Raw genomic sequence first — 22,692 nt, 5'->3', positions numbered from 1 at the left:
GTCACCTCCTCGATGGACTTCTAAGGAATCACCACGGAATTTCAAGAGGATGTGGCCTCTCTAGAACATTCCACCAAGAGCCCTCAACCACGAGATCTTGAATAAGAGAGACCAAAAACTGAGCCAAGAGTACAGAGGTAGAAGGAGCAAACAAGGTAATGTACACATTCACTCAAACCCAGAGAAACCAGTGCCTGGCGAGGCCAGGGCTAAACAAGATGACATCAGCGTCCCAGCCACTTCTGAGACAAAGAAAACCCCCAAGTGAAATTTCTGGATGGAGGCGCCTCGAGTGGAGCTCCCTGCCAGCAGAGTGCACCCACATTCTGCCTTAACAACCAGAGGCTGCTGAGGACTCAGCCCAACAGAAAAGAAGAAAATGCTCCTATCTGGGTGTGAGCACATATGAAAGCAAAGTCCTGAACTAGAGCCAAGACATTTCCAAGCCAAACTCCCGTGCGCGAGGAATCTGCAAAGTGAATTCTAAGTCTTAAGTTTATTTAAATAAGCTCCAGCGAGAAGAGAGTGGGCCACTTACTACCCCTTCCTCGTAACACCAACAGACCGAGACAGGGAGAGGGCGCGCACGCTGCGGGCGGGCGCCTCTCAGTGTGGGCGGCCCCGGCCCCGGCCCCGGCCCACAGCTGGGGGGGTGTCCACTGTCGAGCGAGGGTTTTTGATGGTCTCGTCCACCGACACGATAAGGCAGGCGGCCTCAGAGGCTGCGGTCAGCGCATTGATGCGTACCACGGCTGGCTCCCACACGAAGGCCTCGAAGTTGTCGGCAATGTCCTCGTTGTTGATGTCCACTCCGTACCACATGCCCCCCTGGAAGAACAGGAAGGAGGAGGTAATAGGGAACTGCTCTCAAATTTCTTCTCCCATATCCTCCACAAGACTCCGGGTGTTAGGAAACCTCACTCTCTCTCTACTTGCCTGCATGTCCCCAAGGAAGATGACGTCTGCCTGGCATCACACCGAGAACCTGGACGTGCACGTCTTCCCGCCTGTGCCCCTAACCACCCCCCTTTCAAACCCTGGACATGCTGCTCAGACAAGAGCTCTGGGCCCTCTTCTGGGCAACGTGCTGTGTTTTGAGGAGGCCCTGTCCTCAGGTCCCCCCGAGGACTGGATACTTCTCAAGAGGAATACTTTCCAAGCCCTTAGCTCACTGCTTCTGTTAGTCCCCGTTTCAGATGAGGAAATGGAGATGCAGAGAAGTGAACGATCTGCTTCAAGGCCTCCCACAAGTCAGAAGCAAGGCCACTCACTGAGGGCTGCTGTCACAGTCCCGAGCACTTAACAAATATCTGTCAGTAACTATTTGCTAAACAGCAAATGAACAAATTAAGCTCTTAAAGAGATCACAACTTAGAGGCGGTAGAGCCGTGGCTGGACCGCTGGTCAGCAGGGCTCCAGCCCGCTTCACCACCACCCTGGGAAGAGGCGGCAGGGTCCCCCTGGTTCCTCTCATGGCCCCGCAAGGAGCGATCATACTCTCGGTAAAAGCACTGAAGAAACCCTGGAATGTCCAGTCTGGCACCGCGGCTCTCTCTGCCCTCAGAGGCAATTAGCTGGCACCGGGTTCAGTGCCAGCTCTGTCACTGGGGCCCAACACACACTCAAAATTTAGCCCCACGCACCCAATCCCTGGAGCCCAAGGAGAAGGACCCACCTGGGCATGCCGCGCCCGCAGCTTGTTGAGGATGTTTGTGGCATCAAAGCCAGCATTGTCACACAGCTGGCGTGGGATAATTTCCAAGGCCTTGGCATAGGCCCCAATCAACAGCTGCTGTTTTCCTGGAATGGTCCTTGAGTAATCCCGCAGGTACTTGGAGAGCTCCATCTCAATGGCCCCGCCACCGGCCACCACTGAATCGTTCTGTAGAGACCAGACCCACCTCTCAATGGTAAGAGGCCCCTGGCCCAAGCTCCAGCCACAGCCAAGCTGGACCAGCCAGTCAGCAGGCCCCCTAGCACAGAAAGGGAGTGGTTCCTCATTCCTCCCACATCCCAAACCCCAGGAAGCCTACATGTGGCTCTTATCTAGCACATCCCAACTGCAATCTGGTGAACCTTTTGGTTTCTGACATCTTCAAGGTCACCTTGTAGTTTGAGGGCACTGGTACAATCATTGGGATGGCTGACGACAGCAGCTTCACTGTTGGCTCACAAGTTATAGCCTTTAAGGCAGCATGACCTATTTTGAGAGACTGAGGCTATTTTTCCATGCTTTTTAAGGCAACTCAGGGCCAAGAGGCCACTCAGGGAAGGACAGGTTATACAGGGAAGAAATCACCACATAAATCCAGGGTCTTATCAGCTGGGGAGGTCAAGTAGGCAATGCAGGCAGGATACCCCCGGCCTAGTACCTTGATGGCCCTCCTGACAATCATGATGGCGTCGTGCAGGGATCGCTCGGTCTCCTCCATAAACTGCTCAGCACCACCACGAAGGATGATAGTGCAAGTCTTGGCCTTGGGGCAGCCAGTGAAGAAATTGTACCTACACGCAGGATCAAATCATACAGGTGAACTTGTGCTGCCGACTGCTGCGTCCTCCCGACACTCAGCAACTGCTCTTTTGTTCCTCACTAGGGTTTTCCAACCCCACTCTTGTAGACATGTTTTGGGGAAGGTTTGGGGCTGTAACCCTGGGGCATAAAATCTTGTGGAGTCAGACTTCAGACCCAACTTAAAATACTTTATATATCTAAGTTCTTTATGCCCCGAAAGGTGACACCTGAAAAAAGAGTAGCACATGTTGTATACCACCCCCAAAAGATGGCAGGCGGCCAGACCCAGGCAGGCCCCGTGAGCTCGGCCAGCAGGCAGCCCGGGCCTATGGCTTACCTCTCGCCTCCAATCTGCGTCTCTTCAAAGACCTGGCAGCGACCCAGCACATCTGACGACAGAGCATTCACACTAGTTTGGATGGAGCCTCCGCAGGCCTGAGGAGCACAAGAAGGTAAGATCACCTGGCAGTGAAGGCTCCCATGAAGCCAGAAGACAGCTTCCTGCCACCTAGCTGCAAAAGCCAATTCCCATGCTAAACCCTGCCACAGTGCCCCAGAGCCCCCTGCCCTGGATCACCCACTCTCACCCTTACCCCCCTGGAAGAGGAGAAAAGAAAACAGAACAAAGACACATGATAGGCAAGCAGGCCTAGTTAAAAGGAGATGGGGACCCTTTACTTCACCCAAAACCCACTCCCCCAAACTAGCATGCCTTGGGCCCAAGAACTAGTTAGGATTGGTGCTTTAGACCTAACACATCTTTGGTGAGATGCTGAAAAAGAAAAGACCAATACTTTTGGTATTGCAACACCAATACTTGAGTTTATCTAGCTGATCAGAGCATTACTACCAGGTTCCCTCACAAATCAGATTTCCCGACTTGTTTTGGTTACACTGAGCATGTGCATATGGGGACTGGAGTGCTTCAAGGCAAAAAAAAGTGAACACATCTTTGGTGAGATGCTGAAAAAGAAAAGACCAATACTTTTGGTATTGCAAACACCAATACTTGAGTTTATCTAGCTGATCAGAGCATTACTACCAGGTTCCCTCACAAATCAGATTTCCCGACTTGTTTTGGTTACACTGAGCATGTGCATATGGGGACTGGAGTGCTTCAAGGCAAAAAAAAGTGAAGACAGGCCTAGAGTCACATGCCAACCCGACAGTGCATTCCAGTACACCAGGAGTAAATGAAAACCCCTCCAGGGCCACAAAGGCCAAGAAGCAGCACACGAATGTTTGGTTACCATCATCGTCCTCTTCAGATCCTCCTCCGGCACTCGGCCAGCACAGAACATGTCCCTGTCGGCAAAGTACTGGGTGGCCACATCCCCAATGGGGAGTTTGGACAAGACGACCTTGGCTCCAGAATGATGGATCCTCTCTAACTTGTCATAGAGAATGTTCCATTCAGCATCAACAATTGCCTGATAATCCTGAAGAGACCCAGAAAAGGATGAGGATGATTTTGGGGGGAGATTAGCATATATGGTAGGCTGCAATATACCCCCCCAAAGTAAAATATACTGATTTATCTGGGAATTAATGAGGGTAAAGAGAATAGCCTCTCCTCAGTCCAACTAAACAAGAGACCCTATATGATACTTTAGGAACCACCTAAAACTTTCAAACACAAAAACAGAAAATAACCCCAGGACTGGGAGTTCCTCCAGAGCTGGCATCCCAACGTATAAGAAATAGTTTAGCCTGACAGAGTTCTGGATTCCTCTGAGAAGCTGTACCCATGGAGATCCCAATGCCAAGACCCCTTCCCCCAGAGGCCATTCTTTGTTGGGAGTACATTACCTAACAGCACTTGCTTACAGCTGGGTGACACTGCTACCTTCAGAGACAGACTTGGTATTATCAGTTATGGGAGCATACCTGTCCCTACAGTGAGGGACCCAGTGTAGGAGGAGAGTCTTCATCTGCTCAAGTAAGAGGACTCAAAGTCCTGGGCTCGGTGTACAGGTGGAAGGCCCCCGCCAGCCCCTTCCTGGGGCCAGAGGAGAACATTTCAGCAGGTCTTCCCTAGCCACATCTCCTCAGCTTCAGGTCACTCAAGAGAGTAGAGTGGGAAAAGAAGTGAGCCTGGCACTTGGACATCAACATATTCAGAGGGCCAGGAGGAGAATGGGGTTCATAGGGAGTCTGAGAAACAGAGTGGGGCCCAAGATGGCCACAAAGACCCAAGGCTTTGGCCCAGAAAGCTGATCGTTCCCAGGTCACTGACAGCTGGTGGGGCCTACCTCAACCGTGTGGACTCTGATTTCAGCATTATCTTTCTCAGCTTTCAGCTCAAGCTCAACATTTAAAAGGGCAATCATTGGATTATTGTACTTTTTGGGTTGCATTTCAAACCCAGCATAAGAGAAAGTCTTCTTGAATGCGACGCCAGCTACCAGCTGGGACTCCTGTTTAAAAAAAAACCAACAGTCAACAGTTCAGTACTGGCATGAAATGAAATCAAGCTAGTGGTGTACTAGGCTAACGTGTGTCCATGCCCGTGAACCTCAAAGACTTAACCACGTCTTTATTTCACTGTTAAAACAAAGCCTCTTCATTTTCATAAAAGCTGGGAAAAATACAAAACATAGTTTGGTTGTCCCTTCAGTATAAAGAAATCAATCATTCAGCCTGCAGAGACTAAGCATGGTAAAGGGCTGTTTGGGCTATCCTTTAAGCCTGACTTCCAAGGCAGGAGCCAAGGGATAATGTGAATGTGTCCCTACAGTGCCAGGCAAGGCACTGGGCATTTATGAATAAGGCACAGGCTGTCTAATGCCTCCCCCTTCAATCCCAACTCAGCCCCCTCACCCAGTCTTCTATGGGACACGTCTCCCCACACCCCCCTGTATCTGCCCTGTGTGCACGCACACACACTTCGACCTGTGTGCAGTAGCCTAGGTGCTTCCTCTTTCCAGGAGATGAAGCCAAAAGGTCACAAGGGTCAGAAATTCCCTGTACAGTTCCCTAGCTACAATTGTGGCTTCCTACATTTCAGTCCCTCAGAATATGAGCTTCCTGTGGGTTGGATTTAATAGGGAATAGTAAGAAAGCACGCTGCACTTGGGACTGACTTCAGCACTATCAAAAGACTCGGGTTCAAATCCCAGATCTCTTTCTTACTAAAAGACCAAGTCATTTCCCACTCAATAAAAAAGGGTGTATATTCAGCTCAATGGCCTCTATGCTCTCTGCCAGTGCTAACCCGTAATACTGTAGTCTACCAGTGAACACATCTGTGCATCCCTCAAAGCCACAGCATCCTAACGGGGGTGATGCCTGCGCTCAATCAAGATGGATAAGCAGAAATCAGCTGAACAAAGAAAGGGAAAGAGGTTCCACAGAGGCCATGTGGTGGCATCAGAGAACGTGAAGCCACTGGCAGCTGCAGGAACACAGAGGGCAGGGGCCGGTCCAGGAGAATCTTACAGGCTCTGCTAAGGCCTGCCTCTCAGCCTGCATGCAATGTGGAACCCCAACAGGTTTCCCACACAGGGTAGTCAATTGTGGAACTTCACCATACATCAGAAAACAGGGCTGACTGAGGGGATCCAAGACTGGAGGAAGGGTGACCACTGCCAGGACAATGCTCTTGAGAGAAAGTAAAAGAGACAGCTTACAGAAGTAAATAGTAAGTTGGCAGGCAAGATGAGACAATGGTGATTGACAGGTTGTGAGAGGTTGTAAAGATTTTCGGAGAAAGTTTATTTATTTTTAATTTAATTTTTATTTTTTTTTGAGGAGTTGTAAAGATTTTCAAAGATGACCCTGGGTTTCTGGTGTGAGGGACTGAGTCAATGGTGGAGATACCAACTATGTCAAGGAACACAGAAAATGCTACAGGTCTGGAGGACGAGATGAGTTCAGTAGCAGTTAGACACAACAGCATGAGGCTCCAGGGGGTGGTAAGGACTGAAGACACAGATCAGGAAGTTCTCAGTTAATCCTGAGAATAAGTAAATAATTAGCACCACCATTTACTGAATTCTGTGTCAGGTTTTATATGCATTTAAGGAATCTGGGACAGGCTGAGGAAAAAGTGGGCTGGAGCCCCTGGCTTTCTCACCAGATGAAATTATTATTTTTGATCCCCAGTTGTGTGAATGCCAATCCAATCTCAAGAGTCTAGGGAAACAGGAAGGCCCGGGAGAAGATGGACTACTGCACCAAAGCTGTGGGCAGAGACAAAGTCGGTGAACCATGATGGCTGAGAAAGGAGTGCTACGGGGGCCAAAGACGGGGAGCTGCTCAGATGACCTCCAGATTCCTCACAGCTCTTACAGAAGAGAGAACCTCAGTCCGCTGACATGTGCCACGACAGGAGGAAGGGGAGGAAGGAGAACACAGTGGGGATGGAATCTGGAAGGGTAAAAGTCACAGAACAAAAAGTGAAGGGCTGGGCCAGGTTATAATTTTCAGGCAGGTCTTGCCCTGTCCATTATCACCTCAGGCCGGGTCACCAAGGTAGAGTAAAGAAGTAGGGCAGGCCAGAGCAGAGAAGGGCCAAAGGGGAATGGAGATACCACCATCAAGAAAGGCTTCCAGACAGACAGCACTGTGTTAAAAAAGAACAAGCTACAGTTATGCTGGGCAATGCAGTAGCCATGAGCCACATGTTGCTATTTCCATTTAAATAAATAAATGTTAAATGAGAAACTTACTCAGTTGTACTAACTGCATTTCAAGTGTTTGGTAGCTACATATGTCCATGAAATGGACAGCACAGACATGAACAGTCCTGCCATCGCAGAAAGTTCTTTCCTGAAGCACTGAATTAAAAGCCTGACATGCTGATATGGATCAAATTCTAAAATATGTTGTTAAATGAAGGGAGTTATAGAACACCAGGTATTATAAATGAACACTTGTGTTTAGAAGAAATATTTACATATGGGCTCATGGATACACACAGTAACTCTGAAAGCATTTGCAAGGCTGTGCACATGTGCACGCGCGCACACACACACACACACACACACACAACAGTGGTTTTATCTGGGGCAGGAACTGTACAGGGGACATTTATTTTTATCTTTAGGCCCCTTTATACATTTAGAACTATCTATCATCTATTCAAAATAAACGAATAAAAGGGAGAGCTTGGACATGTCACTTGGGAAAGAGTGGACCGAGAAGTACTTCTCGGATTTATTAACTGAGAGGGTCACAGGTAATTTATCGACGGAGCCAGCATGATCCCCTCCCACATCACACTGAGATTCAAAAAAATCAACAAGTTCAATCTGCTCTTCTGCTGACAAGTAAATACAGGTCCGGAGAAATTACAAAATGTATGTAGAGTCACAGGCTGTAGTGACAGCATGGGGACGACAACTCCAGTCTGACTTCTAGCCCAGCATGCCTTCTCTCAACACCTGTAATGTGTGCTCACCTACTGTACCAACCTGTCTGAAGAGCCCACGTGGAAGCAGGAGCCTCCCAGGGAGGCAGCAGCAGGCTTACCTCTAGGGCACCACCCTGCACCTTCTTGATTCCAATCATTTTAAGCTGCAACAAATCGTCGAGCATTATCACCGCATCCACCACCATCTTAGCGAAGAAGGCTTTCTGCTGGGAAATCAGCTTGGAGCTCAGAGCGGTCATGGCACACTTCTCCAGCAGCTTCCTCTGCTCCCTGGGACACAAGGATGGTGGGACCCGCGTCAGGCCCGGAAAGCCCCTCTTGTCTGAGTCTACTGCGTGTGGAGGGGGTGTCTGTTCTGGTCTCTAAACAGCCCCCACCAACTTCATCTTCCATATCTTTAGGACAGATTATCACTGACGGATGGTGACTGCAGTCAGAGACCTCCTGTGTGACAGCTCTAAGACTACAGTGTACAGCCCCTTTTGTGCTGTGTGGGCTGGGGCACAGCCAAGGGTCTGGCAAGAGCCAAACAGCCCCAGGTCCATATAGGGTGGCAACATGCTTCTATGTCCAATTTGGCCACAGAAAGTTAAGGTTCTGACAAGGCCCACCGAAAACTTACACTTTATCTTCCTTCTTCACGGTCACAGCGATCTCTTTGATCTTGTTAACTGCCTGCCAACAACAGAAGCCCAGTGAGTCTCTGGTGCCAAGGGCAAACAGGAGAGGTGGGTCCCAGTCTCTCCTGCCACTCTCCAATCTGTTTATTCCCAAATCTTAAACATTCCCACTCTGCAGCTAAAACAACACTTCCAAGTCTTGTAGCTGCCCAGAAACACACATCTCTACAGTTTAGAAAACTCCCAGTGACAAATAGGTATAGGCGTAGGTATGGTTTAGGTATAGTTCTGAAAAATCATCAGGGTATTTCCAGGATTTAACTCTGAATATTCAGGGAACAGACTAAAATAAATGAGTGGAAACAAGCTACGATGCTAGACTGGGCCGAATCTTCTGGCTTATGAAAAACACCCATGATGACTTCTAACAATTAATATATTAATATATTTGATATGTTATGTAATATATTTGTATGTTAAACTTAGTATCTTTTCAAAAGCACTTCTCATATATGATCTCATTTTAATGTCACCACCCAGAGACAGATAGTAAATAACTTTGCGGGGGGGGGGGTGGAGAGAATCTCAAGCAGACTCCCCACTAAGCGTGGAGCCTGACCCAGTGCTTGATCCCATGACCCTGAGCCGAAATCACGAGTCGGACACTTAACTGACTGAGGCACCCAGGTATCCCTGAACAGAGACAGTAAAGGGAGAAAGTCAAGCCTAGAGGTACTGACTTGCCCAAGACCACAGGATGAAGGTCAAAGATCAATAAAAGCAGGTTCTTCAAGATGTGTGCCATGAGAAACTTGATAAAAAACAAACCAAAAAACCCTAGCTCTCACTTACTGAGTCCACCAGGAAACCCGAGGTTTAAAGAATAGCTACAGAATAAACCCGAGGCTTAAAGAATAGCTAAAGAATGGTAGAACTCAGATTCTTAAGAATAAGTCAGAAAATGTGCAAGGAACCCTGTTACCAGTCTCTCTACCCCACTAAAGGTATTACCCTAAGAGAAACATGAAGGTACCCAGGCACAAGGCCGAGGGTAGCCAATATTCCCATACCAACTGGGTGGCGGTGCGGAAAGCTCGGATGATGATCTGTGGGTGCAAACCTTCCTCCACATAGGGTTTCACTTGCTTCAGAAACTCTGCAGCCAGCAGGGTCACCGAGGTGGTACCATCACCGACCTGGAAGAAGATGACAGGAAATTCACACTTTCTCATGTTTAGAGATAAAGTCTGGAACTCCATTTTTAGGCAACCTACCCATTTAAACTGGGGAGTGTTTAAATGAGTGTGAAATGTTTTTTCTGGAAGCACAGGTGATGGCAACAAGTACAAGGAAGGTAATGGTAGTTAGGTATCCACCCCATCAAATGACTCTGGGCTACAAAATAAATTCCCCAGCCAGGCCCACTCTCCAAAGAGAGCTGATCTGGACAATCAGAGTTCCTCAGCATATGAAATCACATAAGCAGATTAACAAAAACTTATTTATTGCACACAGGTATGATGAATAAGGCAGAGACATCAATAAGGCATGATGAATAAGACATGAGACAAATATTCTTTAAGGAGTACAAAATACTACGGGAGTTGACAAAAAGATAATTTCCAGCCAAATCCCACTAAAACAAACCTTCCAGGACCAAAGTCCTTTACATTTTAAACACTGTTTGGAATAGGCAGATCACTAGTCTGCTAATCTTTCTAACACAGTCATTTTCTACAATGGGATCTAAACCCTATTTTTAATGAAGGAGAAAAAGAATAAGCTAAAACCAGTTCACCTCTGATTTAGCAGAAATTTACTTTCAACTCACTTATGTGTAATGGGAGATATTTTCAAGGGGGAAAAAGTGTTACTGTGGTAAAAGGTTTAAGCTGCCAAATTCCTGGCCAGAAAGGTATTAGTCCTTTGTTGAAGACAATAACAGGTCAAATCCAGACTATTCTCACTTTAATTTTATATAAGCAATACTGTTTTATAGGCTACTGGGTCCTAATAAACCTTTTTATATAACTTCAGAACATATTTGTAATACTCTTAAAATGCAAGCCTGTTTCCTCTCAACATTTATTATCAAGATTCTAGTGTTAGAAAATTTTTTAAAAAGACTTTATTTATTTGACACAGAGAGGTATAGCGAGAGAGAGAGAGAGCACAAGCATGGGGAGCGGCAGGCAGAGGGAGAGGGAGAAGCAGGCTCCTCACTGAGCAAGGAGCATGACTGGGGCTTGATCCCAGAACCCTGGGATCATGACCCACCGAAAGCAGACGCTTAACCAACTGAGCCACCCAGGCGCCCCTAGTGTTAGAAATGTTTTAAGACAGACTGGTTAATGCCATCATATTGTTCATTTAAAAATAGCTGAAGTGATAAATTTTACGTTATCTATGTTATACCAGCAAGGAAACAACAACAACAACAACAACAGGTAAACTGGAAACCTTAAAGTTTCCAGCCCCATCATATAAGATGACTAACACATGAGAGATTAAATTATTTACCAGGTCACTGATACGAATGACAGTACATGAGCCTGGTCCTAAGATCTCAGCTACACGCAGTTAAATAGTATAAATTTTAAAAGATTATCAATTCCATCTAAATATTTTACAAGCATGTATTACTTATTAAATCATAATTTCAGAGTTAAAATCAGAAAAATTTTAAGAGAGAAAAGCAAAGGAGCAAGCAGGCACGTATTTCAACCTTTATGTAAACACACACGCTTGATTTTCCCACCTCAGCATCTTGGGATTTGGCAATGTCCACTAAAGTCTTTGCTGCAGGATGGACAACATCTAGGAGTTTCAGAATTGTGGCCCCATCATTAGAAATTGTTGCTTTGCCTTAAAAGGAAAAACACAAAGTAAAAACGTAAAGACCCTTTTCCCAACTGGACTTGGAGCCCACACACACTTTTTTGGGATGGGACAGAGATAATGGCATATATGAACTGATCTTTTTATTGACTTAGCTCTCTGCACAAAGGGCCACCTAAAATCACAAGCTTCCGAAGACCATGAGCTCCTGATTTTCTCTGAACAGCATTTAGCATACCTCAAACTGAATGTAGGAAACATTACTTTAAATGAGAACGAAAACTGTTCAGATATTCTTGACACAGTTGATACTCTACTATCTCACATGTCAGCTAATACACTAAAACACGAGGGGGAATTCTGTCTTGGTAACATGATACCATGGGAACGATCACAGGCAACTCAGATGGTTCTATTTCATGCTTCCAGGCTGCATCTAAGAGGCAACAGGCTCCTGAGCCCAACTTCTCCCATATATTCCCACAGGGTTCAGCACTCAGGACAAAGTATGAAATGGAACCATTTCATAGTGCGCAATCACTCAGAGAGCTTAAAAGCAGTGGCATTTCTGATGCCAACCTCTGCTAGCCCCAAACACTCTCCAGCAGTCCCCTCTCCTGCACACTGGCCTGAGGAACCCTGCAGACTTACCTCGGCCATCTACAATCAGCTTGTCCATGCCACGAGGGCCCAGGGTGGTTCTTACAGCCTCCGCAATCACCTGGCAGGCGCTGATGTTACTTACAAGCTGGGGGATGCCTTGGGAGCTATCGGTCCCCTCTTTCAACAGGATAACTGGTGTGGGCTGGAGAAGAAAGAGCAATGGACTGCTTTTAATAATCATCTCTTACAGTGAAATTCAAGGAGGGAGGAGAAAGGATAAATGTTTCCATCTCTCCCCTAACAGACATATCTGGAGGCCTTTTAAAGATCTGACAGAGAGAGACAGCATGTGCAAGCGTGCACGTGCACATGCGGAAGGGGAGCAGAGGGAGAGAAGGAGACTCCCCACTGAGCACGGAGCCTGACGCAGGGCCCGATCTCACGACCCCGAGATCATGACCTGAGCCAAAATCAAGAATCAGACACTTAACCGACAGAGACGCCCAGGCGCCCCTCTGCAGGCTTTTTAAAACCATATTCCCGAGGCCCACCACACTGATTCCTTAACCAGCCCCTACATCCAGAGATACTGCCAAGACCACAGCATACCCTGCAGGTGTGCTAGAAAATGGTATGAGAAGCATGATTTAGTCTACAAGAACAAATCAAATATTGTGTTCTCCAGTGCTCAGTGGATAAGCCTAGCCTTTTCAACTTCTGACACTATTCCCTGTGTTGAAGAATTAGGTCACAGCACAGGAGGAAGCTGCTCAGTGTTCACCCTCCAGCAAAACCACCACTTATCTGCATTACAGCTTAATCCCAGAGAACTTGCTAGGGCACTGATGCAAAACACCGAGGTGCCAACAGCCTCAGGTGGTTTCCCGGTGCTGGCCAACAAGCATCTTTCCTAACCACGCTTGGCGGGACTGTACGCAAGGAGCCAGGCAGAGACAAACTGCTAGCATGTCTGTCCCGCCTCACAACGTGACCATAAATCTAATTCGTGCAACAGTGCTTCCACCTCTCATGCCAGTTCCACACAGCTTCCCTGTGACCAATCTCCAAACAAACGTCCCCAGGCATTTTTCTCTATTTTGCATGCTAGCCTCGAGAACAGTCAGTATTCCTACAGAGGCTTCATTTGCAGACCTGCCTTAGAAACTCTGGGAAGACAGGGATACTTGCCTATTTTAAAAGCCTGCTTAGAGACCCTTGCTTCAGTGACCATAACCACAGACAGCAATTCCTCATCTTAGCAAACCAGTTTGGATCAAAACCTGTGCCTTCAGAGATGAGCTCAGAACCACACTCAGCCCTGCATTTGTGACTTAATTTTGTGTGTGAAACAAAATACAGTAAGGGTGCTGTTTCAAAACTTGTTATGCTATGTGTGTACTACTAGGCTGTGACTTAAAATTTCTTACCACGGACTGCAATATGAAGTTTGAAAGCCACTGCCCCTGTCCACCCCTACCAGGTACTTCAGGTGTCTGAGCAGGAAAGACACAGGACACGGAAGCACAAGGGAGATCTTGACCCAACAATAAGGAGTCAGGGATTCACACACCAGAAAGCCTAGTGACCCATGAGACTGACTCCATATTCACTGGGCAATTCCCGATAAAGGCTAACTCCTTTGGCCACTGCAGCTGGACAGCAGTGGGCAGGAGGAAGATTGGAACAGGGCTGAAGAGGCAGGTAAGAACCAGACTGCACACTCAATTGTAGACCATGGTAAGGAATTTGGATTTTATACCTACATAGGAAGCCCTGGAAAAACTTTTAGCAGAGGATTGGCATGTTCTGATTTACATTTTATCTATATAAAATATAAAGAGAGAGAAAGCAGGAGGCAAGATATAACATGTAAATGCATAAAAGGGGGCTGGAAAGATGTGCAACAAACTCTAATGAGTAAGAGAGTGGGAGTAAAGAGGGTTTTGATGCTTTGTATTGTGTATTTTCTGTTTTGTTTCAATGTTTTCCCATTGAACACATACATTTCTTTTCTTTTTTCTTTTTTAAAGAATACCTGTCAGATAACTCCCTAAATCTGGGGTCAGATTACCCCCTTTCACAGTAGTGTCTTAGGTCTCGCAGTAAGAAATGGCATCTTTATACTCCCAGCATTCTTTCAGGCCTCTTACACCTTCTATAAGGAAAAAGGTGTCCTCTTCAAAGGCCCCACCCTCTCCCAATCCTGAAAATTATTCCTCATGGCAGCCCCCACACTTCTTCGGTTCATCCTTGCCCTGGATAGTCTTACACTTCAAAAACTAACTTGGATCTCAAGTTCTTCCTGTTGCATTCAACAAATTTTCACCTCTCCAACAGGATAACTTAACAATGCTTGAGAAGGCTCTTTCTTGCGTCCACTTCCAAACTGTATGCCTACTTACAAGATCTTCCCTGGCACTTTTCCTTTTCTTTAAAGATTTTATTTATTTGAGAAAGAAAGAGAGAGAGAGAGAGAGAGAGAGAGAGAGAGAGCGCGCGAGCGCACCAGCATGAGCAGGGGGAGGGGCAGGAGGAGAAGACTCCCCACTGAGCAGGGAGCCCGTTGGGGAGGGGGGTGGGGAGGCGGACGACAATCCCTGACCTTGGGATCATGACCTGAGTCAAAGGCAGATGCTTAACTGACTGAGCCACCCAGGCACCCCATTTTTTTTTTTTAAGATTTTATTTATTTATGTGTGAGAGAGTAAGGGCACCCACAGGGGCAGGGGGAGCAGAGACAGAGGGACAAACACAGACAGAGGACAAACCCCACAGCCCGACAGGGGGCTCTGTCTCAGGTTCCTGAGAACATGACTGAGCTGAAACCAAGAGTCAGACGCCCAATGGGCTGAGCCACCCAGGCGCCCCTACCCTGGCTCCGTCGATAGAGCATGCGTCTCTTGATCTCGAGGTCATGAGTTTGAGTCCTATGTTCGCTGTACACTTTACTTAATAAAATGTGTGTGTGTGTGTGTGTGTATGAAGATATTTCAAAAAAGTAAAAAACAAAATGAAACACTTTCTTACCAGGCCAGCAATTCATCAGAGCCCCAATTCTTCCAAGATGTTTTCTCAACAGCAGCTACTAGGAGCACCCTGAACAGAGGATCCCGTAATTCCTTCTGCTTCCTCTTGTGTACAACTTTTAAAACACCAGCCATCTTAAAGTATGAGCTTCCCAAAGGTAAGGATTATAGTCACCTCAATTTGTGGAGTGCCTAGATTTGGCCACATATGAAGCAATACGTAACCGCTTTTGATATTGAAAATTCAACTTTATATATACTTTTAAGTGTCTGATATACGCCATGAATTAAGATAGCCCTGGCTTCTCAAAGCACTGGCAGTATGGTCACACTAAATCCATGGAGAATTCTTAAGTACAAAGCAAGCAGGGTTCAGAAGCAGCTGATCATGTAGTCCCCTCATTCCCTATGCTTTGTAGGCCTTACAGAAATGGCAGGCTGGGTAGAGGAGGGATCCTAAGGGAAAGGAAACGTGGCAAAGCTGGACTGTGCCAAGCCGGGTTGAGCAGGATGGGTCCTCTTCTATTAGCTCCCCAATGGCATGCACTGCTATGGAATGTCCAGCTTCTTTTCTAAGTTACTTTTCAATCTCACTCATTTTTACTCAAGTAAAGAAACAATAGTGGAACCAGTAATCTGCCAAGGGTATCACGGAAGGCTCTGGCATTTCAGCTTAATGATCTTCATCTTCATCCTCCCTAAAAACTTATACAGCAAGGAAACAGAGCAGGGGTCAGTTACGGAAAAACCCAAGTGTGGTGGAGCCCCTCAGTGAAGGGTTTTATCACCAGACAGAAGAACCTCGGTTGTGATCCTCAGTTCCTTGAATGCCAGCCAAAACTCTTATGGTAGCCTTGCCAGCAGGATAGAGTACAGGGAGGAAAGCAAACATCACCAAGCACCGCGCAGAACAGCTAACGTTTGCGGAGTTCTTACTACATGCTGGGTGCTTTATATTAGCTCAAAGAATCCCCTTAAGACAGTGAGGGCAAGAAATTTAATAACATGCTCCACGTCACACACCTAGTAGGTGGCCCAGCTTAGTTATAAACCTAGGCATCCAGTGTGGCTCCAGAGCCCTTGCTCTCAAGGGCTCTGCTGTCTCCACACGGAAGATGGAGGTGACTTCAAGAATAGGTAATGCTTAAGAGGGAATGGAAAAGGGCAGTACTAGAAGTAAAGGGGAGAAAGTACAGATTAATTCTGGGTTCCTTCTACCGTGGGTAGAACTGGATTCACAGGGCATTTGGTAACAGAATGAACACCTCATAGGTGTCAGTTTGACATCTACCAGGACAGGAAGCAGCAGCAGCAGGCCAGAAAAGAACAGTGGGCTTCCTCTGGCTGACAGACTAAAATGAACGAGTGAACTGCCAAGTGCACCACAGGGAGCGGTATCTCAGTCAGGGTCCTGCCTCAGACATCCCCTTAAAAGCCGACCCTGTTCAAAGCAACTCAAGAGACAGCAGCAGGCTTGGGGTGCATGGAAGGCATCTACGGCCCTGAGATGGCAAAAAGGGATGGTGCGGAAGCGGGCAGGGCTACAGGGGGCCTCCGGGATTCACCAACACCCCTAATTCAAGAAAAGGAGACCCACAGTTAGATGGCCAACTAGGAATAGCCTGGTCTGATGCCAAATCCGGAAGCGCAGTCAGGGTCGGAGTCAAAGCCCGGGTCTTCCCACCTCTGATGTAGCGTTCCCACGTGCCCTGTCCATTCTCCCGGCTCAGGAGCTGCACCCCCAACAACCAGCTGGCATTACATGACATTCAGCAGGCACTAAAAATGCGTTTCCTTAAGCAACGAACGAGTGAGTGTTCAAGTACGAGCATGTACGCAGTACACGTACGCAGTAGCAGGCGCGCCGGCGGACCCGCGAGCAATCATAGTAGAGCCCTTCCGCTCCGCCCAACAGAAGGTCCCCATGCTGCCTCAGCCCGTTCTAGGAAGCACACGTTTTTACGTCCCACGTTTCCCAAGGCACCAGTGCCTCCAAGTCGGCCAGCCGACCGTGTACGCATGCACGCTCAAGCCGCACTCGTTTAACACTGGTTACCATTGTGGAGGGGCTCCAAAAACCCGGTCGCCTAAGCGGGCTCGCGGCCCCGAAGCAGCCTGGGACTTGTAGTTCCCAGCCGGTAAGACCAAGACTTCCCTGCAGCCCCACAAAGCCCTCGCCCAGGGCCCCTGTGCCGTGCTGGGGCCGAGCCAGGCCGCGGCGGGCCGGGGTCGCCCGTAGGCAGGGGGTCCAGGGAAGGACAGAATCGGTAGCCAGCGAAGGGCCCTAGGCGACTGACCCCGGCAGGGCGGCGCCACCCACGGGCCGGATGGCAGCGGATGGCGACGGATAGGCGAAACGCCACTCACCATCATTTTGGGAGCTTATTCAGTGGCCCGCTACTCCTCCCGTCTTCTCCTCGTCCCGGCAGCCCAGCAACCCCACAATCCCCCGCGCCAGAGAAATCCCCGGAAGCTTCGCCTAGCCGTTGACTCGGGAGAGGAAGGGGACAGGCCACTTCCGCCACTCTATGGCTTGCTACCACAGAGTCGACACGGCTAGAAGGGCCAGAGGCTGGGCCTTGGAGGGTGCTTTTGCGCGAAGTGTTGGTTGCGGGGTTTTGGTTGTGCTTTTCTCTTTTTATATGTAGAATCCTTGCTCGGCCCGCGTTACCCGCTAAACCTCATCCCATCCCCCTCCCGAACGCCAGATCAAGGAATACAATAAACACAAACATTTATTGAACGCTATGTTCAATAGGCTTACGTTTAATAAGCACTTGGTGAGAGATCTCATAAGCCCTTCCAATCCCATCGCGTTGGTACTGTTATCATGCCCATTTTATAGATGAAAGAACTGAGGCTAAGAGGTTATGAAAAGTGTCCAAGATCACAGTGGTACGCTAAGTGGTAGAGAAGCAGGCGTGTGTACCCGGCACCTGGCCCCAATGCCCATTTTCTGGCTCTGCGCTGGCCACAGCCTCCTCGAGGGAGGGGATCACTAAGCCGCGTCCCCAGCGCCTACCGACAGAGAGCGCGCAGGCACTAGTGGAATTGCGCAGAGAACGAGCGGAGCGGAGGTCGCGGGAGACCACCTGGGCGCCAGACGAACGCCTTCCCAAAGAGGAGGTGAGGAAGAGGAAAGCACAGTTGAGAAGCAAATCGTCGTCTTGCTAGGCGGCCACAGGGAAGATCCGCCCGAGACCGCACCAGCTGACGGCCCCGACATTCCGCGGCTGAAGCGAGTTCAGAGGGCTGCCCACCTCCAGTTCGCTTTCCTGCCTGGCCAGCCCGCCAGCCCACCAGCCCACCAGCCCACGCGGTCCTGGAGTCGAATCCAAACTAAGAAATGCTGGGGCGAGGGTTGGGGGGGGTGGCAGTTGCTCTTAAGAGTTTAGACCAATCAAGCCTCGGCCCCACTTCTCTGGACCAATAGGAAGTGGGCTAAGGCGCAGGGGCGGAAAGTGTAGCTACACGAACAGGCATCAGAGCCAATCAGCCGGAGGACTCGTTCCCGTCCGCCAACCAGCGGTAAGAGCGGGTTTGGGGGCTGGAGGCCGGGGCAGCTGTCAGGCTGAAGTCCAGCGAGCTAGCGCGGTGGGGCGGCTGGAGGAAGCGCGGCGCCGGGCCGGGCCCTGGAGATGGTCCCCGGCGCCGCGGGCTGGTGTTGTCTCGTGCTCTGGCTCCCCGCGTGCGTCGCGGCCCACGGTGAGCGGCAACGGGCGGGGCTGCACTGCGGGGCGGGGCTGGCCCTCTAGCTCGCTCGCGTGTCGGGCCGGGAGTCACGGGTCACCTTGGGGACCCCGCGAGTTCGGGGCAGGGCATGTCTGGGGATGGGCGACTGGACTGGGTGGGTGCTGGTCCCCAGCGACATGAGCAGGGCGCGGCCTGAGGCTGGACTCTGAGTCCTCAGCTCCCCCACGTCGAGGCAAGACTCCTCTCCACGCCCCCAGTAGCGCCGACCCAGATGGCTGAAGGGGCGACCAGGAGAAGGAACAAGGGACAGCTAGAGGTATTACAAGCTGGAGATACGTATGTGAGCACTCACATACGCATACAGGAGCACACATTCTTACACGTGGGCTCGCACGTACACAAATACACACGCAACCTGTTTGCACCTGAAGGAGCACATAAACATATACACCCATACACACATGAGCACATACGTATACCCACACTTGATTTACACAAATCAGCAGATGCGAAGGCCAGGCAAAGATGTGTGTGAGAAGGAGGAGGAGTTCCGTGTTAAAGGTTTCTCCGTAATGTATCTGTATCTGATGGGAAGTCCCCACACCCAGGATAAAAGGCTGTAGAGCCCAATGCCAAGCCAGTGGAACTCTATCGGGTGGCTGTGATTTGGGCAGGAGAGAAGGACGGCTAAAGCTGCAGTCTGTCCTAACCCTGACACACAACAGTGGCTTGATAGTTTGTTGACTGACTACTTGACCTGTGGCAGCAGCTTCCACACGTACATACTCCTCAGTCTCTCTAGGTTGAGGAAACCAGGGATTCAAGTCCAGGTAAACTATTAAACTTTGGTGCTGAAGAGAAGATCCCAAACCCCAGAAAAATCTGCTTGTTCTGAAAATTCTGTTCCTCAGTGCAAAGGAGCTGAAAATAGTTGTTCATTCCTTCAACAACCTTTATTGAGCACCCACATATCCTAGCCGCTGTTACATAATGTGGATACAGCGCTGAACTAAAAGCTACAAAACTGTGGTTCTTGCCTTAGTGGAAGAAACAGACATTAAACAAAAAATTATGAATTCTGTATAATTACAAATTATGTTGAAAGTGTCAATGGAGGAAAAGCTGATTTTGAAGGGGCATGGGGGGAGAGCAGTGACAGGGCAGAAGGTTTCTCTAGGAAGTGACATGTCAGCTATGACCTAACCAATGAGTAGGCGTGAGCTAGGTGAAGAGGTAGACTGGGGTGGGGTAAGGGGAGGAAGCCCTCCCACGTAGAGGGAACGGTTGCCAGAAGACTCAGAGAAGTGATGAAACTGAAAGGAGGCCAGGAAGGAGTAGATGAGGTTGTAGCAGTAGCCAAGGGCCAGATGGAAGGGGACCTTGCAGGCCACAGTTAAATGTTTAGATCTCAGTTTTAGTGCAAAGGGTAGTTGTTGAAGGGTACTGGAGCCATAGGAGTGGTGACCTGATCATAGTTGTTTTATGATATTTTAAGAAGCCCCCTGGCTGTTGTTTGGGGGAATGGTGGGAGAGAGCAAGAATGGAGGCAGATAGACCAGTTAAGAAGCTGGACCAGTGAGGACAAGAAATGATGGTGGCTGGACAAGGGTCATGGCAATGGAACCGGAGTCAACTTTTAAGTTTTAGTGAGGATCATTTTAAATCCAGGCTGCACAGCTCCACCTTGAAACGCTCAGGTCCACTTCAGAGCAAAAATGGATTCATCCTGAGAGAGAGAACACAGCGGCTCTCCATCTTCCTGGGTCCCCTGCGCAGCAGCAGCCCCAGCTGATCTCTCTGGGGTTACTAATTCTCTCTGCATCAGCTCTATCCTCCCTGGGGCAGAGACAATCTCTCTCACCCACCTGGAGGACTCACTTGGCTGAAGCTGGGTCCCTGAGCCCAGACTATAGCCAGCCTCATTGAAGACAAGGGGTCCATGATCTGAACTTGAACCAGCTTGTTCCCTGGAGGCTTCTCACCTGTACTCTTTATCTCTCAGGCTTACGCATCCATGATTATTTGTACTTCCAAGTGCTGAGTCCTGGAGACATTCGATACATCTTCACAGCCACACCTGCCAAGGACTTTGGTGGTATCTTTGTAAGTTCGGGGAGACCCTTTCGTCTCTGATCTTGTCTCTACCTCCATCCCACTAAGTAAGGTGACCCTCTCATCCCTTCGACCAATACTTGAGTGCTGGGACAGGGAAGGGTGCCGAATCCAGCTCTGTCCTCCTGGGGCGGCTGTGCAGAAAGGGCTTCCAGCTAGCTACCCTCCTGGGTGTAATACAAACTTGGGCACCAGACAGGGGCTAGCTGTCTTCACTGGGGACATCAGATAGCGAGAAACCAAGGGTTCTGCTAGCTCTGTCTGCACTATGTGACGTAAGACAGGTTACTTCCCCTTTCTGGGTCCATACCAACTCCCCTACGTATCTCATAGAAAGGCAGTGTGGAGTGGGACAACTAGATAAGCCTTTGTGAAAATTTACTAAAAATACTTCAGTGCCCAGCGTACAGAAACCACTCCACGTTTCCTTCACACTTTGTGAGGAACCAATAGAATGGGACTGTCCGCCTAAACTAGCATGTCTCCTCATTCTGACCTATCTGAATGTCTTTCAGCACACAAGGTATGAGCAGATTCACCTTGTCCCTGCAGAACCTTCAGAGGCCTGTGGGGAGCTCAGCAACGGTTTCTTCATCCAGGACCAGATCGCTCTGGTGGAGAGAGGGTAAGGAGCAGGCAGAGACAGGCGCCAGAGGAGGGCAGGTGTAGTGTAGATTCCGAGAACAGTGTTGGTGGTGGTGCTCTGAAATAGCTGTTCTTAAATAATTCACATTTGTAATGGTCTTTAAGAAACGTCTTAAGATGATCCGTGCCTTTTGGCCATTTATAAAAAATTCTCCCTGGTCCTTCTTTCATCTTTCCAGTGTGACAGTCTGGAGGAGGGCTAGCTAGGACCCTGCCTTTTCTTTGGTCTCATCACCACCTCTTCCAGGGGCTGCTCCTTCCTCTCCAAGACCCGAGTGGTGCAGGAGCACGGCGGGCGGGCAGTGATCATCTCTGACAATGCGGTTGACAATGACAGCTTCTACGTGGAGATGATCCAGGACAGTACCCAGCGCACAGCTGACATCCCTGCCCTCTTCCTGCTCGGCCGAGATGGGTGAGGGCTCCTTGTCTCTGGCTATATCAGCACCAGCCTGGGTGCCATGACTTGGGGAGGTCAAGGGCAATCACCAGTCCCTTCCTACAAGCCTCAGTTGGAGGGCCAAGAGTCCTTGGGCCAAACAAGTTGGAGGGCCCCAGTTGGAGGGCCAAGTCCTTGGGCTCTAGAACTCCCAGAGTGATGGGGACAGTGGGGCATGATGGGGTGCTGAGAAAGTGACCATCACCACCTCTCTTCATGCCCTCCCAGCTACATGATCCGCCGCTCCCTGGAACAGCATGGGCTGCCATGGGCCATCATTTCCATCCCAGTCAATGTCACCAGCATCCCCACCTTTGAGCTGCTGCAACCACCCTGGACCTTCTGGTAGAAGAGCTGGTCCCACATACCAGCCTTAAAACAACTCTGGGCTGGGAAAGGAAAATCCAGGAATTCTGCTCTTTGGGATTTGGAGATAGCATTTGGGGACAGGTGGAGCTGGGTAAAGGAAAAAGGCTTGGGCCTTGGCTATGCTAAAAGCCACGCCACTGGCCTTCCCTTCCTCAGGGCCCCCAAACATCTCATGCTATGGGGAGAGGCAAGAGTCAGGCCGCAGAGCTTCTTGGCTAGAACCTGGAACAAAAGGGGCTAAAGGCAGGTGGCCTGAGAGCCACCTGTGACCTGTCACATCCCACCTGGCTCCAACCTTCCCTTCCCAGGGTCTCCTCAGTGTACTTCACAGCAGCTGCTGGAGTCCAGGAGCTGGTGTTTGAGGAATTAATAAACCCTCACTGACTTTTTAGCAATAAAGCCTCTCATCAGGGTCGCAACCGTGTCCTAGAATAAGAGCACGTGGGTGGGAGGGGTCT

At 49.2% G+C, this 22,692-nt stretch overlaps 2 protein-coding genes across 2 annotated transcripts; one reads left to right on the top strand and one right to left on the bottom strand.

Moving 5' to 3' along the window:
• Positions 1–481: 481 nt before the first annotated feature.
• CCT7 (chaperonin containing TCP1 subunit 7) lies at positions 482–17,500 on the bottom strand. The gene is made up of 12 exons (XM_045788271.2): positions 17,344–17,500; positions 11,999–12,152; positions 11,268–11,374; positions 9,580–9,705; positions 8,512–8,564; positions 7,988–8,159; positions 4,768–4,932; positions 3,766–3,954; positions 2,853–2,950; positions 2,373–2,505; positions 1,676–1,882; positions 482–828 (listed from the first exon to the last, which is right to left on the bottom strand). Exons 1-12 carry the CDS (start codon positions 17,347–17,349, stop codon positions 607–609), a joined length of 1,632 nt encoding a protein of 543 aa, XP_045644227.1. The 5' UTR covers positions 17,350–17,500; the 3' UTR covers positions 482–606.
• A 1,021-nt stretch (positions 17,501–18,521) lies between these two features.
• PRADC1 (protease associated domain containing 1) lies at positions 18,522–22,649 on the top strand. The gene is made up of 5 exons (XM_045788268.2): positions 18,522–18,681; positions 20,672–20,772; positions 21,297–21,406; positions 21,674–21,841; positions 22,094–22,649. Exons 1-5 carry the CDS (start codon positions 18,615–18,617, stop codon positions 22,212–22,214), a joined length of 567 nt encoding a protein of 188 aa, XP_045644224.1. The 5' UTR covers positions 18,522–18,614; the 3' UTR covers positions 22,215–22,649.
• The last annotated feature ends 43 nt before the right edge of the window (positions 22,650–22,692 follow it).

This window comes from Ursus americanus, chromosome 7 (genome assembly GCF_024610735.1).
Source record: "Ursus americanus isolate L20-20 chromosome 7, mUrsAme1.1.p, whole genome shotgun sequence".
In the NCBI taxonomy this organism is placed as follows: Eukaryota; Metazoa; Chordata; class Mammalia; order Carnivora; family Ursidae; genus Ursus; species Ursus americanus.
This window is presented reverse-complemented; position numbering and strand designations above follow the sequence as displayed.

Bases quoted from the DNA above. Each gene is read 5' to 3' on its own strand.
- CCT7 (XM_045788271.2), bottom strand. The intron at 9,706-11,267 runs GTGGGAAAATCA...ATCTTCTTCCAG, and splicing joins CCAAATCCCAAGATGCTGAG to GTCGGTGATGGTACCACCTC. The intron at 2,506-2,852 runs GTAAGCCATAGG...TCCTGCGTGTAG, and splicing joins ACGCAGATTGGAGGCGAGAG to GTACAATTTCTTCACTGGCT.
- PRADC1 (XM_045788268.2), top strand. From the start codon at position 18,615: ATGGTCCCCGGCGCCGCGGGCTGGTGTTGTCTCGTGCTCTGGCTCCCC. The intron at 18,682-20,671 runs GTGAGCGGCAAC...TTTATCTCTCAG, and splicing joins CGCGTGCGTCGCGGCCCACG to GCTTACGCATCCATGATTAT. The intron at 20,773-21,296 runs GTAAGTTCGGGG...AATGTCTTTCAG, and splicing joins AGGACTTTGGTGGTATCTTT to CACACAAGGTATGAGCAGAT.